At 36.5% G+C, this 15,714-nt stretch overlaps 1 protein-coding gene across 1 annotated transcript in view; it reads left to right on the top strand.

The window, feature by feature from the left end:
• Positions 1–598: 598 nt before the first annotated feature.
• Positions 599–15,714, top strand: part of ZCWPW2 (zinc finger CW-type and PWWP domain containing 2) — a 98,838-nt gene continuing 83,722 nt past the window's right edge. The window contains exons 1-2 of the mRNA XM_038571343.1: positions 599–739; positions 10,110–10,462. Coding sequence (XP_038427271.1) covers positions 599–739; positions 10,110–10,462 — 494 coding nt within the window. The remainder of the gene's footprint in view (positions 740–10,109; positions 10,463–15,714) is intronic.

The following is a 15,714-nucleotide window of genomic DNA, read 5'->3' as shown; positions in this document are numbered from 1 at the left end:
TGGGGAGAGAATACAGAATGTGGCCAAACAACTATCTGGTAAGGAAATTAGCCATCTAAACTGACTTTAGGAGCTATTATTCATGACAAGGAATGTTCTAACTCTGAAGAAAGTCCATGGTTCTAACTTCAGAGAGTTAGAACATTCATGACAATGGAAGAAGGCAATTTGGAGATCATCTGGTCTGCCTCCCCAGTTATAGGCCCTGAGCATAAAGGCCTAGGAGTCAGAATGATTTCAGAGGAGGGGCCAGGGCACTTGTGGGACTGTGGCACCTACTGCCTAGCCTTCCCTCAAGGACTTCCACTCCCTGCATTTGTGCCAAGCTCCTCAAATGCCACAGGTCCAGTTTTAGCGAGTCCCTGTGGTGCAGGTTGCAGCAGTAGTCACCTTACCAGAGGGTATAGGCAGAGGATTTGCTGCATCCATGTGGTGCTGCCCACTTGGTGCCATCTCTGCCAGGGCACAAAGTACACAACCCATGAGATCATGACTACTTCTACCTAGATTTCCTGGTACATGACCCAGGCAGAAAATCCTGAATCACTCCACTGTGATTCTGTGGAATCAGTGGAGCTGTGAGGCTGGGACTGCCCTCATGACCAGGAGCCACCTTCAGGCAATTCCAGCCTTGGAGAGCCACAGGCATGTGATTTTAACCTTTGAGACCTATGGTGTAGACTGCTCCAAGCAAACTCAGAGAGTTGGGGGCTACCCAAAGCAATGGAGGCAAGACCATGTATAGCCTTTGGTACATTTTGTATTACCCTTTGCTACATTTGTCCAGTATTTTGTGGAACTTAGTTTTATGTTTCTCTCTGAACTCAGTAAGAGATTGTTTCTTGTTCAGCTTTTGTTCACAGTCCTGAAATCCATGCCTGACGTGTAGTAGAAGCTCGCTTTATGTTTGAATTAATGTTCAAAGTCAATCATTTATTCAACAAACATTCATTGAGTATCAAGTGTGTAATACACTACCAGGAGCTCAGTATAGGGTAGTACGTAGTCCTCTTACTATCCCTAGATAAGGGACCAAAGGTTTAGAGTGGTTAACTCATTTGTCTATTAAAAAGTGGTAGAGCTATCTGACTGAAAATTGAGTGTCTGTGACCATTCATAACTATTACCTTGAATGAAGGAATAAATAATGTACAGCTTGAACTTAAGACTGTATAATTTTGGATGGCTGTCTTATGTTTTTTATTTTCAAATTTAATTTTTAAATTTTCTGATTTCTGTAGTTCAATGTTAGCTAAGTCGTGAAATAAAAAATTAGAAGTCCTGTAAAGCAAGTGTTAATGCTTAGCATAGCTTCTTATTTGTCAATATCTTTATAATCTACAGTGTAAACTACTTGGCATAATTTTATAGGGACCCATTTAAAGACCCTAGAAAGGGTCACCTGGGTGGCTCAGTGGTTGAGCGTCTGTATTTGGCTCAGGTCATGATCCCAGCCTGAGTTCCGCATCAGGCTCTCCACAGGGAGCCTGCTTCTCCCTCTGCCTATGTCTTTGCCTCTGTGTGTGTGTCTCTCATGAACAAATAAATAAAATCTTTAAAAAAATAAAAAAATGAAGACCCTAGAAGTTTCTAATGGTGCCTGGGTAGCTCCTGTCATGATCCCAAGGTCCTGGGATAGAGCCCCACATCAGGCTCCTTGCTTTCCCTCTCCCTCTGCCCCCTAACCCCCACTCATGTGTGCATTCTCTCTCTCTCTCTCTCAAATAAATAAATACAATCTTTTTTTAAGACTCTAGAAGTTTCAAAACCACATTGTCTTTCCCTCTTCATTTGCATCTTCTGTATGTGATAGTAATTTTGAAAACCAGCAAAGTATTTGAGAAGAGGTAATAGAGATCATGAAAATCTGGTTTGAAAAGAATAAGTGTTTTGTAATCTGTATTATAAGTTCTATTAGCCTGGATATAAACTGTGTCAAATCTAAAATATGAAGAGGTTTAAGTTAGATGCAATTGAAAATGAGTATCACTATCATTTAAGTAATAATGACATTTCCTTAGTGTTAATTTATCTTCTCAATATTATCCACTGTGAGACCCAACTTTCTAAGAAAATCTGAAAACTTTATCTACCATTTAAAAGTAATCTTTTAATCCCCTTAACATTTTATAATAGGATATCATAACGGATTTTCCTAAGCTTTCCATTGAAATGGTACCACAAACTTAGAGTACTTTCTCCATTATAGTGGTCCGATAGTTGCAAGATGGACAAAATCCTAAGCAGTTGAGTGATAGATAGCAATCGTTTTTCACTTTCTTTTCTATCTCTTACACGTTAATTATTTACATTATTAGTGTTCTCTTCAATATGCTGTTTCTTTGTAGAAATATTTTAAAGTTTTCTGAGGAATAATTTAATCTAGATAACATAGTCCATAAACCTGTTCAACCAGTTAATTATAACTCGAATACATTGCAGTATGGTAAAGGTAAATAGATAGCTAAAGAACACCTCTGTGAAGCACTCTTAGTTGTGGTACTGCCCACCTTTCCAGCAGGAGGCTTCACATCACTATTAAGAGATAGGACTTGCAAAAAAAAATAAAAATAAAAAAATAAAAAAAAAAGAGGTAGGACTTGCTTATATATGATCTGAGTGAGGATTCTAATATCAATTTCATATTTAATATTATTAAGCCATATTTTTATTATTAAATAAAAATAAATAGAAGTTCCTTGAATGAATATGTAATAGATAATCTTATTATTTCTAGAACTGTACCCAACTCCTTGCCCTCAGTTTATTTGTTACACAATCTCTCAATACCTGCCTTAGACTTAGAATCTTCCATATCTTTCTTTTATTTGATTGGAGAGTTAATAGCTTTTCACACAGTAGCCAACATCATGTTCTCCTCCTACTATTTTCTTTGCAGCTAACTGTGGGGGCTTGTGGAGGATGGATGATTGTGTCCTGAAACATAAAACTCAAGGGCAGCCTTGACAGAAATAACTTTAACTTCTTCTGTTTTTGATGACTATATTTATGCTTCAATATTGTCAAAGGCACAAGATAAAGATGTCTCTTACTACTACTACTGTTTAATATTTTCCTAGAACCAATGTAAAAGTAAAGAAAACAAAATACAAAGGAATGTCAGCAAGATGCCAGAATAGTAGACTCTTGACTATCCTTCCTCCCATAGATGAACTGAATAAACAGCTACACACAAATCAATTTCCTTCAAGAAAAATACAGAAATTAGTTGCGTGATTCCTGCACATCAGGTGACTAAGAAAATACACACCTTGAAAGGAGTAGGAAATGTTGAGACACACTCCTCCCATAAACTGGCTTAGCAATTTGTAATCAGGATGGAATCCCCAACTGCCAGCTTTTCCCTGAGGAGCAAAGGATTTGGACCACGTATCCTACTATCCTATCCTATCCTATCCAACTTTTATTGTTGTCAAACAAGGAACTGGCTCCCAAATCACCTAGCTCTGAAAGTCAATGGAACTCAAAATTCATGAGTTCCTCAGAACCATATTAAACAGAGAAGGTTCTAAACAGAAGTGTGAGCACTTACCAAGACTATACAGTGGACTAAGTACAGAGAGAACAGACAAAAACACAAGGCTACCAATTTCCCCTTTGAAGGGATTTGACTGCATATTTTTATAGCTGCTGCCTCAGGGTCGAGTTTCTTTTTCTTTCTTTTTCCATTGGTGGAGCTTCTAATCAATCAACCTTCATCTGGAAGTTGACTGGGCTCCTTCAGGGGCCTGAAAATGTGGGCATCTCAGTAATTTGCTTTCCCCTCGCTCCAGTGATGAAAACAAGTATCCACCTTCTCCCTGGAAAGAGCTTGTTCACACATCTAGCATCCCAACTTTTATACTGCCACCTAAGGGTCTGACTCCCAAATTGCCTAGCTCAGAGAGCCTGAAGGACTTGGCATTCTCAAGTCCTCCTTTGCCACCAAAACCAAAGAGGCAGTTTTTAACAGATGTGTATGTATTTCCTGCTGCCATTCCCCACCCTTCGTACAGAAGGAACAGACAAAAACACAAGACTCCCAGTTTCTCTGTAAAAGGGATTTGACTACATAATTTCCCCAACTGCTACCCAGGGGTCAGGCTTCTAATTATTCTGCATGTAGGAGCTTATGGGGCACATAATTAGTAGTCTTACAGAAGCCTGAAGAGATATGTGGGAATTTTCTGTGCCTTTTCTCTCCAACTCACCGCATTGACAAAACAGTGGAGATAAATGATTTTTCTGTCAGATTATTAATTCAGAATGATAGCCATAAAGATGCTCAGTGAAGTCATGAGAGTAATACATGAACAAAATGAGAATTTGAGCAAAGAGAAAATATATTAAAAAGCACAAAAAAGATAGGGTACCTGGGTGGCTCAGTCAGTTAAGCATCTGTACTGGCATGGAGCCTGCTGGGGAATCTCTCTCTTCTTCTCACTTTGCCCCTCCCAATCTCTCTATCACCTCTTTAATTTAATTTAATTAATCTTCGATATAACTCTCAACAAATTAGGTATAGAAGGAATTTACCTCAAAAGAATAAAGGTCATATAACAAATTTACAACTAACATACTCACTGGTCAAAAGCAGAAAGCTTTTCATCTAAGATCAGAAACAAGACAAAGGTGCCCATTCTCATCACTTCTTTTCAACTTAGTACTGGAAATCCTAAGCAGCACAGGTATGCTAGGCAGCACAGGCAAGAAAAAGAAATAAAAGGCATCCATATTAGAAAAGAAAAAGTAAAATTGTCTTTCAGGATACTTTATATATAAAAAACCCTGAAGACTCCACTCAAAAACTGTTAAAACTGATGAATGAACTTAGTAAAGTTACAGGACACAAAATCAACAAACAAAAACTGGTTGCATTTCTGTATACTAACAACAAACTATCTGAAAAAGAAATCAAGAAAACAATCTCATTTCTAAGTGCATCAAAAAGGAATAAAATGCTTAAGAATAAACTTAACAGCCCACTCTCACCACTGTTGTTCAACATAGTATTAGAAGTCCTAGCCTCAGCAATCAGACAACAAAGAGAAATAAAAGGCAATCAAATTGGCAAAGAAGAAGTCATAGTCTTACTCTTCATAAATGACATGATACTTTATGTGGAAAACCCAAATGACTCCACTCCAGAATTACTAGAACTGATAAAGGAATTCAGCAATGTGGCAGGATATAAAATCAATGCACAGAGATAAGTTGCATTTCTATACACTGACAATGAGACAGAAGAAAGAGAAATTAAGGAATTGATCCCATTTATAATTGCACCACAAAGCATAAAATACCTAGGGATAAACCTAACCAAAAAGGTACAGGATCTATACTCTAAAAACAACAGAACACATATAAAAGAAATTGAGGAAGACACAAAGAGATGGGAAAGCATACCATGCTCATAGATTGTAAAGTAAATATTGTTGAATTGTCTGTGTTATCCAGAGCAGTCTATGCATTAATGCAATCCCTGTCAAAATAAGACACATTTCAAATCTGTAATCATCAAGGTAGTATGGTACTGGCACAAAAACAGACAGATCAATGGAATTGAATAGAGAACCCAGAAATGGATCCTCAACTCTATGGTCAACTCATTTTTGACAAAGCAGGAAAGAATATCCAATGGAAAAAGGATAGTCTTTTCAATAAATGGTGCTGGAAAAATTGGACAGCCACATGTAGAAGAATGAAATGGGGCGTTTTCTTACTCTATACACAAAGATAAACCTAAAATGTATCAAAAACCTAAATGTGAGGAATCCATCAAAATCCTAGAGGAGAACACAGGCGGCAACCTCTTTGACCTTGGCCACAGCAACTTCTTGCTAGATATGTCTCCAAAGGCAAGAGAAACAAAAACAAAAATGAACTACCAAGACCTTGTCAAGATAAAAAGCTTCTGCACAGCAGAGGAAGCAGTCAACAAAACTAAAAAGCAGTAGGGGGAAGCAAAATGGTGCCTCATTTCATCTGGTCCCCCCAAATTTAGCTAGATAATTTTCAAACCATCCTAAACACCTATGAATTCACTTAAAAGGCAACCTACAGAATGGGAGGAGATATTTGCAAATGACATATCAGATAATGGCTAGTATCCAAGATCTATAAAGAACTTATCAAACTCAACACCCAAAAAACAAGTAATCCAGTCAAGAAATGGGCAGAAGACATGAACAGATATTTCTCCAAAGAAGATATACAAATGGCCAGCAGACACATGAAAAAACATTCCCTGTCATTTGCCATCAGGGAAATACAAATCAAAACTATGATGAGATACCAGCTCACAGTAGTCAGAATGGCTAAAATTAACAAGACAGGAAACAACAAATGTTAGAGAGGATGTGGAGAAACGGGAACCCTTTTGCACTGTTGGTGGGAATGCAAGTTGGTACAGCCACTCTGGAAAGCAGTATGGAGGTTCCTCAGAAAGTTAAAAAGTTAAAAAGAGAGCTACCCTATGACCCAGCAATTGCACTACTAGGTATTTACTCCAAAGATACAAATACAGTGATCTGAAAGAGCATCTTTCAGATGCACCTCAGTGTTTATAGAAGCAATGTCCCAAATAGCCAAACTATGGAAAAGCCGAGATGGCTATCAACAGATGCATGGATAAAGAAGATGGTGTGTGTGTGTGTGTGTGTGTGTGTGTGTGTGTGTGTGTAAAATGGAATATTACTCAGCCATCAGAAAGGATGAATATTTACCATTTATATCAACATGGATGGAACTGGTGGATATTATGCTGAGTTAAATAATTCAATCAGAGGAAACCAATTACATGGTTTCACTGATATGTGGAATATAAGAAACAGTGCAGACAATCATAGGGGAAAGGAGGGAAAACTGAACAAGAAATCAGAGAGGGAGAAAAACCATAAGAGACTCTTAACTATAGGAAACAAACAGGGTTGCTGTTGAGGAGGTAGGTGGGTCGATGGGGTAATTCAATGATAGGCACATGATGTGATGAGCAACTGGGTGTTATATGCAACTGATTAATTATTGAACACTACATCTGAAATTAATGATGTACTATATGTTGGCTAATTGAATTTCAATTTAAAAGAGAATTAACAAAGGAGGTAAGAGATCTGTGCAATGAAAATTATAAAACATTTATGAAAGAAATTGAAGACACAAATAAGTGGAAAGGTAGCTCATGTTCATGGATTGAAAGAATTAACATTGTTAAAATGTTCATAGTACAACAAGTGATCTATACATTCAGTGCAATCCCTATAAAAGTTCAAATGACATTTTTCACAGAAATAGAAAAAAGGCATAAAATTCATATGGAATCATAAAAGACCCCAAATAACAAATAGCTAAAGCAAGCTTGAGCAAGAAGTGCAAAGCTGGAGGCATTATACCTCCTTATTTCAAACCATATTACAAAACTATAGTAATCAAAACTGTATGGTATTGGCATAAAAACACACAGGTCAATGGAACAGAATAGAGAACTCACTTATATATAGCCAACTAATTTTTGACAAAGGCATCAAGAATACACAATAGGGAAAGGTTAGCCTCTTCAATAAATGATATTAGAAAATTGGATAGTCACATGCAAAAGAATAAAATTGGATCCTTATACTATACACAAAAATCAATTCAAAAGGGACTAATGACTTAAAGACTTGAAACTATAAAACTCTTCTAGAAAACATAGGGGGAAAGGTCATTGAGATTAGGATTTTCAATGATTTTTTGGATTTGACACCAAAGCAAATAGTTAGGATTATATAAAACTAAAGTGTTTCTGCACAGGAAAGAAAATCATCAACAAAATTAAAAGACAACTTATAGAATGGAATGAAACATTTGCAAATATATACTCGATAAGGAGTTAATATCCAAGATATGTAAGGAACTCTTACAACTAATAGAAATAATAGTAATAATCAAGATTTTAAATTAACCAAGCAGCAACTCAAGAGAAAGGTAAGATCAACAAAGAATACCAAGAAAGTAGAGGAAGTGAAGAATAGAGTGCCGCTATTAATTAAATAGAACTCCAAAGAATAAATGGGGAGGCTCAAAAAAACTACTGACAAAATAAGTGAAGAAAAAATAGATATAAACAAATTTCAGAGTGAAGGAGAGACACATAATGAGAGATATAATAAATACACCAGGATTCTTAAAAGTATAACAATTGAGAATTCCTCCCTTAGGCAAACTTTCCAAAATAAAAGAGACATTCTTTACTTCATTTTATGAGGCTAATAATCTTGATATCAAAACCAGACAAAGGCAAAAAAAAAATTAAACTCACCTGTAAACACATGTGTATAATCTTAAGTAATTTAATGAACTACATACAGCAATATATGTTAAAGAAAAAATTCTTGTAACAATCATATAGGGTTTACCTAGACTGCAAGTATGCTTTATTATTATTAACTCATTATTACAACATAGCCAGTTAAGAGACTTTAAAAAAATCTTTTTGTTTATCTCAACATACAGAAAAGCAATAGATAAAATTCAGCAGTACTTCATGTTTAATAACAACAAAAAAAAATCTCATAGTAAACTGGTCATTGAAGGGAAAAATTTTCAGGCAACTTTTTAATAGTCTCTACCAAAAAATGTACATATCTGACTTTATAGTCCAATAGTGGAAGCATTCTCTTTGAAATTAGAAAAAGATGTCTACTACATGGCTTCTATTCATTATTATGCCTGTCTTAGGCAACATAGTAAAAGATACAAGGATTGAAAATAAACAAACAAAACTGTTATACATACACACATGCATATTTATACCTAATGTGAAGTGAAATGCAAAATAATATCTTGCTCAGGGACAACTGGTGAATAACAGAGCCAGGAGTTCACACATAATTTGGCTCCAATGTCTGAACTCTACAACTTCTGTTATATTGTCCAGTGTCTCAGAGAATTGAGGAAAAGTGTGTTTACTTCAACTGCAATGTAGATTGCAATCTTCTCAAAATTTCCTCACCAGTTAAATAATTAACCAGAAATTTTACATGAATATTATTAGCAAAATTTTATATTTCTCTTCCAGTAGATTTGGTTCTTCATGTTTTTAGACTTGTCCATTCTTTTGTTATAATAAATAGTGCCACAGTGAATATTGTTTGTGTCTTTGTGTGTGTAGAATAGTTTCTTTCAAGTTTCACACCAATGGTATTATGTAAAAAATTGTAAACTATGGCTTTGGCATATATTGGTAAACTTCTTTCTAAAACAATTTGTGGTGACCCTGGAATATGATAAGTGAGTTTCTAAATATATGATTCACTCATGAATTAAGAGCTTCTTTATATGGTGCTTATACTTGGATAGTAGTATTCTACTAACTCATGAATATGGTATATGGACGTCATTCTTTAAAATAGGTTTTTTATTGCAAAGTAAGTTAATTTTACTTTATTTTAGTTATATTATTTTTTGGAATTCACACAATTGAGGCTAGAAATTACGGGCTTAATCATATAATCCTAATGTTTTTATATGTTTAAAATTTTCATAATAAAAAACCTCTGAGAAAAGTTTTTTCCAAACTGCTTGAATTAATGGATAAAAGCTATATAAGTGAAACTATATAAGCAAAACATTAGTTTTTAAAAGCAGATCTCAAATGTTCATATGGGGAAATATTTTGTTACATTTGATATTCCTCAGAATTAGAAAAAGAAAGGGGTCATCGACTCATTTCATGTATCTCCATCCCCAAGAGGCAGTAAAGCTTAATGGATAAGATCACAGAATCTGGAACCAAACTGCCTGTATTTAAATCCTGACTCTACCATATACTAGCTTGGGACTTCAAAAAATTACTTTTCTTAGCTTCAGTTTTCTCTGTAAAAATGGTCATACTTCTATTTTTATTTATTTATTTTTAATTTTGGAGCATTTTATTCCCAGAGAGATTGGTGGTTCTATTTTGTTCCTTTGTTTCTGGGTGGGTGGAAACACATTGTTCAAAATGTATAGTCTTTATGGGATAGAAAGAATGTGGGCAAAGAAAGTAACAAAGAGCTGTTTCTCCAATTTTGGTTTGAACTTTCTTTCCTTGTATTCTTGAACCTATATTCTTCTTATTTGTTTTCCAGATTAAATGCATTTATGGAAAAGAAAAATTGGGTGGTAAGATAATGATAGAATATTTTAACACTACAATGGATTCCTCAGCAGAAAACAGTATGTATGTAAACAAAATATGGGTTCAATGTGAGAATGAAAGCTGTTTGAAATGGAGATTGTTGTCAAGTGAGGATGCAACCAAAGTTGATCACAATAAACCATGGTACTGCTTCATGAACACTGATTCAAGATACAATAAGTGCTCTATTTCTGAAGAAGACTTTCCAGAAGAGTCTGAGCTTCATGAAAGTGGATTTAAGATTGTCTATTCACAGCTCCCTCTTGGAAACCTGGTTTTGGTAAAATTACATGATTGGCCAAGGTAAAATTGTTGTTACTTTATAATAAACTATTGAGTTACAGTCTTGCTAAGTTGATGAATTTTTAAACCTTTTCAAAGGATCAACTTTTTCTACTGTTTTCTTACTTATTATTTTCCAATCTCACTATTATTTCCTGACATTTTCAGATCTAATTCCTTTTTTTTTTTTTTTTTTAGTTTCTTAAAATGGAAACTTTAGGTAGCCTTATTTAAATCATTTTTCTTGGGCAGCCCAGGTGGCTCAGCAGTTTGGTGCCTGCCTTCAGCCCAGGGTGTGATCCTGGGGACCCAGGATCGAGTCCCACGTCGGGCTCCCTGCATGGAGCCTGCTTCTCCCTCTGCCTGTGTCTGTGTCTCTCTCTCTCTGTCTCTCTGTCTCTCTCATGAATAAAGAAAATCTTTAAAAAAATAAAATAAAATAAATCATTTTTCTTCTTAATATAGACAACTACAGCTAAAAATTTTTCTTTAAGCTCAACATTAGCTATATCCCACAAATTTGGATATGTAGTGTTTTATTACCATTCAGTTTCAAATATTTATTAATTTTCTGTGTGATATCTTCATTCAAATGGGCTGTTAGAAGTATATTTTTACTTGATATTTGAGGATTTTAAAATATTTTGTTATTGAGTTCTAATTTAAATTTGTTGTTCAATGAGTATTTTTATGACTATTACTTTGAATTATTTATCATGCTTATTACTTATCTCTGTTTAATTTAGCTAATTTGCTGTGGTTTTGTCCTATTCTTTCATTTGTGACGTATTCCTCTTCCTCCTCATTTTGTCTAACTCTCTGTGTTTATTTCTGTGTATTAGAAAAGTCAGCCTATGTCTCCTGATCTTGAAAATAGCAGCCTTATGAAGAAGAGATCCTGTAGTGTCCCATGATTCAATGTCTCCTGTTCACCAGAACCAGGAATGTCCTGTATGGGTTGCTTGCACCCTACTATTGTGGCTGAACTGTGTTTACCTTTAGTCCGTTTGGCTGCAGTGGCCCATTTTGCTTGTTATGGGTACACTGAGCAGAGTTTGGTCCTTGTGCCACTAAGGGGGCGGTCTGGGGCTGCCTTGGGCTTATGTCGGGTGGCATCAGCAAGCAGACCAGATGCATGTCCCCAGTCCGCCCTGCTGGGGTTGTATGGACTGATCAACAAGGCACTCTCTCTGTGCTGCTAGCTGTAAGTTTTGGCTACTGGGACTGTGGGTGCACTGGCGTGTGTGATTATCTTATCCTCTCCAGGGAAGAAGTCATTTTGGAATGGCATCAGTCCCTGCTGGGGTTGCTTGCAGAGTTTATCAGGGCAGGAGCTGCTTTGGAGGGATACCTTGCTCAGTGTCTTTTATACTTTTATATAAAATGAGTTACGTTCTTTAAGAAGAGATTTTTTTTTTCAGTCTGTTTTCTCTCTGTTGTTCAGATTGGATCATTTCTGTTTTAAGTTCACTGACTCTTGCCTCTTTCGTGTTCATTCTGCTATTGTGACTATCCATTGAGCTTTTTGTTTTGGTTATTGTATTTTCAATTGTAACATTTCCATTTGGTTTTCTCTATATCTTCTATTTATTTGTTAGACTTACTATTTTTTTTTCTTTTTGGATATTATTTAAATCTGTTTTAGCAGGCTGTTCCTACTACTACACTAGAGAGATATGAGGGAACCTCTTTGTTACTGCCAGGTGGGAGTGGAAGTCTAGGTTTTCTACTCAGTCTCCACTTACTCTCTGGAAATGGAGGGATGCCTCATTGCTGCTGGGCTGGGACAGGGTTCAGGCTCCTCACTCACCAACTTGACTGGGAGAGGTAGGGGTACCTTGTTATTTGCATCCACTAATACCATAGGGGGAGAATCATGTTAATTCTGAAAGATGATAAAAATTCCAACTAGAGGTGGTGGAAGGGGAGGAGGGCGGGGGGTGGGGGTCAATGGGTGACGGGCACTGAGGGGGGCACTTGACGGGAATGAGCACTGGGTGTTATTCTGTATGTTGGTAAATTGAACACCAATAAAAAATTAATTTATTAAAAAAAAATTCCAACTTCCCAGTAGTCCTCTTCCATCACCATCTGAGTGGGGAGGAAGTGGCGGCTTTATCACTGCTAGGTGGTTTGAAGTCCAGGCTCAACCCTTAGCCTTTGTTGATGAGGATTAAGATGGGGATTTGTAGATTTCTCAAAGGTATTTGGCTGGGAAAAAGCAGCTATTGCTTAAATGTTCTTTGTCTTGCTCTGCTGCCTCTATCCAGGTCTTTTGATTAGAAAGACCAGGCTTCACATGGACTATTTGTTCATATGCACCCATTGGTGTCTCTGGGTTACTGGCTTCTTTGGCACCTAGTCTAGGATATATGAGGCAAAAGAAGCTTGGAGAACTCACTGCCATGTCATTCTTCAGATTTTGAGGCCCTTATTTGGCTTATCTGCATCTTTTAGAATCTTCTTATGTTTATTTGATATATAATACTCAGGAGTTTTTGTGTACTTAGTGGGAAGAATACAGAGAACTGAGTCTACCTCAACTTCTCCAGAACTAGAACCTGCATAATAGATTTTCTTTAGCTTTTTTGTCTAAATCATATGCCCAGAGCCCCCTTATTCTATTATTTTCTCAGAGTATCAAAAAAATAAACTTGTCTGAGATTTCCTAGCTTTTTCCTTGACTTTGTTTTTTAAGTTTTAAAATTATTTTATTTACATATTTTGATTAATAAACTTTATTTTTTAGAGCAGTTTTAAGTTTGTAGCAAAATTGAATGGAAAGTACAGAGTTTCCACATATCTCCTCCCCTGCCCTACACAAACTCATATACCAGCAACATCTCAAATCAGTGTGGCACATTTGTTACAATCTATGAACCAGCATTTACCCATCATTGTTGACCAAAATCCATAGTGAACCATTAGCATTCACTCATTGTGCTGTACATTCTATAGGTTTTGACAAATGAATAATGATATGTATTTACCATTATAATATCATACAGAATAATTTCACTGGGCTAAAAAATCTCCTGTGTTTTGCCTATTCATCCCTCCCACCACCCTCTGGCAACTGGGGTACAAAACTATACCTAGTTTTGCCTTTTCCAGAATGCTGTATTGTAATCAAAATATGTAGACTTTTTCAGATTGGCTTCTTAGTAATATGCATTAAGTTTCCTCCCTGTATTTTCATGGAGATACACTGTTGTTTTAATTTGCATTTCCCTGATAACATATGAAGTGGAACATCTTTTAATATGCTTATTTGTCATCTGCATATCTTCTTTGGTGAGGTGTCTGCTCAGATCTTTTGCCTATTTTTTAGTTGAGTGGTTCATTTTCTTATTGTAGAGTTTAAGAGTTCTCTATATATTTTGGATACCAGTCCTTTATCAGATACGTATTTTGCAAATATTTTCCCCAAGTCTGTGGTTATCTTCTCATTCTCTTACTAGTATCTAGAGCAGACAACATATTTAATTTTAATGAAATGCAACTTACCAATATTTTTTCCATGGATGGTTCTTTTGGTGTTGTATCCCCACTTTTATTTGTACCTTTTCTTTCCTTTATTCATAGTGATTCTTTCTTCTTTTTTTTTTTTTTAAGATTTTATTTATTCATTAATTCATGAGAGACACAGAGAGAGGGAGAGAGAGGCAGAGACCCAGGCAGAAGGAGAAGCAGGCTTCATGCAGGGAGCCTGATGTGGGACTTGATCCGGGGACTCCAGGATCACGCCCTGGGCCGAAGGCAGGTGCTAACCCCTTAGCCACCCAGGGATCCCCAATTCTTTCTTCTTTGATTTGGCTTATACTCCCAGCAGTTTCTCATCAATGTAAGCTTTTGTCCTGGAAAGGAGTTTTGTTGGTTAGTTTTAAGTGTTCACAGGGCCCAGATTGCTCCAATAACTTCAGGTTTTGTTGCAGTTCTCTCACAGTTTTGGCTGCTGTGCTCACGTTAACCTGCTGCATTTTTCAATAGTACTCCTTGCAGTTTTGACATTCTTATTTTGCAAACCCATCAGACTGCTGGATACCTTCTCCCTCCCACCCTGCTTCCCCTCATACAGATGCTAGTAATATGTGGGTCTTGTTACTGTCAGTAGTTTGTACCTGCCTGCTTCTATTTTGGTGGTTTCTGGGTTAACTTAACACTTAGTTTTTTTGTTAAGATTTTATCTACTTATTCATGAGAGACACACAGAGAGAGGCGAGACATAGGCAGAGGGAGAAGCAGGCTCCCTGCAGGGAGCCCAAAGTGGTACTCGATCCCAGGACTCCAGAATCACGTCCTGAACCAAAAGCAGATGCTCAACCACTGAGGCACCCAGGCGTCCCACACTTAGTTTTGTTATAGATGCTGTGCATCAGGTTTTGGCTTTGCTATTATAGTTATTCTACCTGTACTTGAAGGAAACTTTCAGGAGATTCTAAGACCATAACACCATTTGCTGCTATCTTACCAGAATCCCTTGCTATTTTACATTACATTCTCCTGCTAAACATTCTCAAAGCTGGGATACTCTGGCTCATATTACCTCGTTTCCATTCACATTCAGCTGTTCCCCATGAAGAATATAAAATGTTTGCTTTCGTAAAGAGACTGTGATGGACTTACTTTAACACACACTCACACATCCACACCTACCCCCCCCCACACACACACACACAAGAGGCCTTCAAATCAATACCTAATTTTTGTTCTTGTTCTGTCACATACTGTTGTGGGCTGAATTGTGTTCCCCAAAAGTCATACTTTAAAGCTCAAATCTCAGAAGTGACTATATTTGGAATCAGGGCCTTTAAAGAGGTGATTATGTGAAAATAGGCCATTAGAGTGGGCCATACACCAACCTGACTAGTATTCTTAGAAGGAGAGGAAATATGGACACACAAAGAGGCACTAAGAATACACATGCACAGAGGAAAACCTATGTGAAGACCTAGCAGGAAGGTAGACATCTATAAGCCAAGGAGAGGCTTCAAGAGAAACCATCCCTGCTGACCTATTGATATTAGACTTAAAGCCTCCAAAACTATGAGAAAACAAATATCTGTTTTTAAGCCACTTATTCTGTGGTATTTTTCTATGGCAGCTTTAGCAAACTAATACATTTAATATCTTGCAAATGTGGAAATCTCTCTGAGATATATACCTTTTGCTACTGAGGGCTTTTCTAGAGATGCTATGTGAAATGTAAATATATGCATATTATTTATTTAAATATTAAAAATATTTTCTTTTGTAAAATAACTAGGATGGGC

The sequence above is a fragment of the Canis lupus genome, chromosome 23 (genome assembly GCF_011100685.1).
Source record: "Canis lupus familiaris isolate Mischka breed German Shepherd chromosome 23, alternate assembly UU_Cfam_GSD_1.0, whole genome shotgun sequence".
Lineage (NCBI taxonomy): Eukaryota > Metazoa > Chordata > Mammalia > Carnivora > Canidae > Canis > Canis lupus.
Note: the sequence above shows the minus strand (reverse complement) of the source record. Positions and strands in the feature narration are given on the sequence as shown.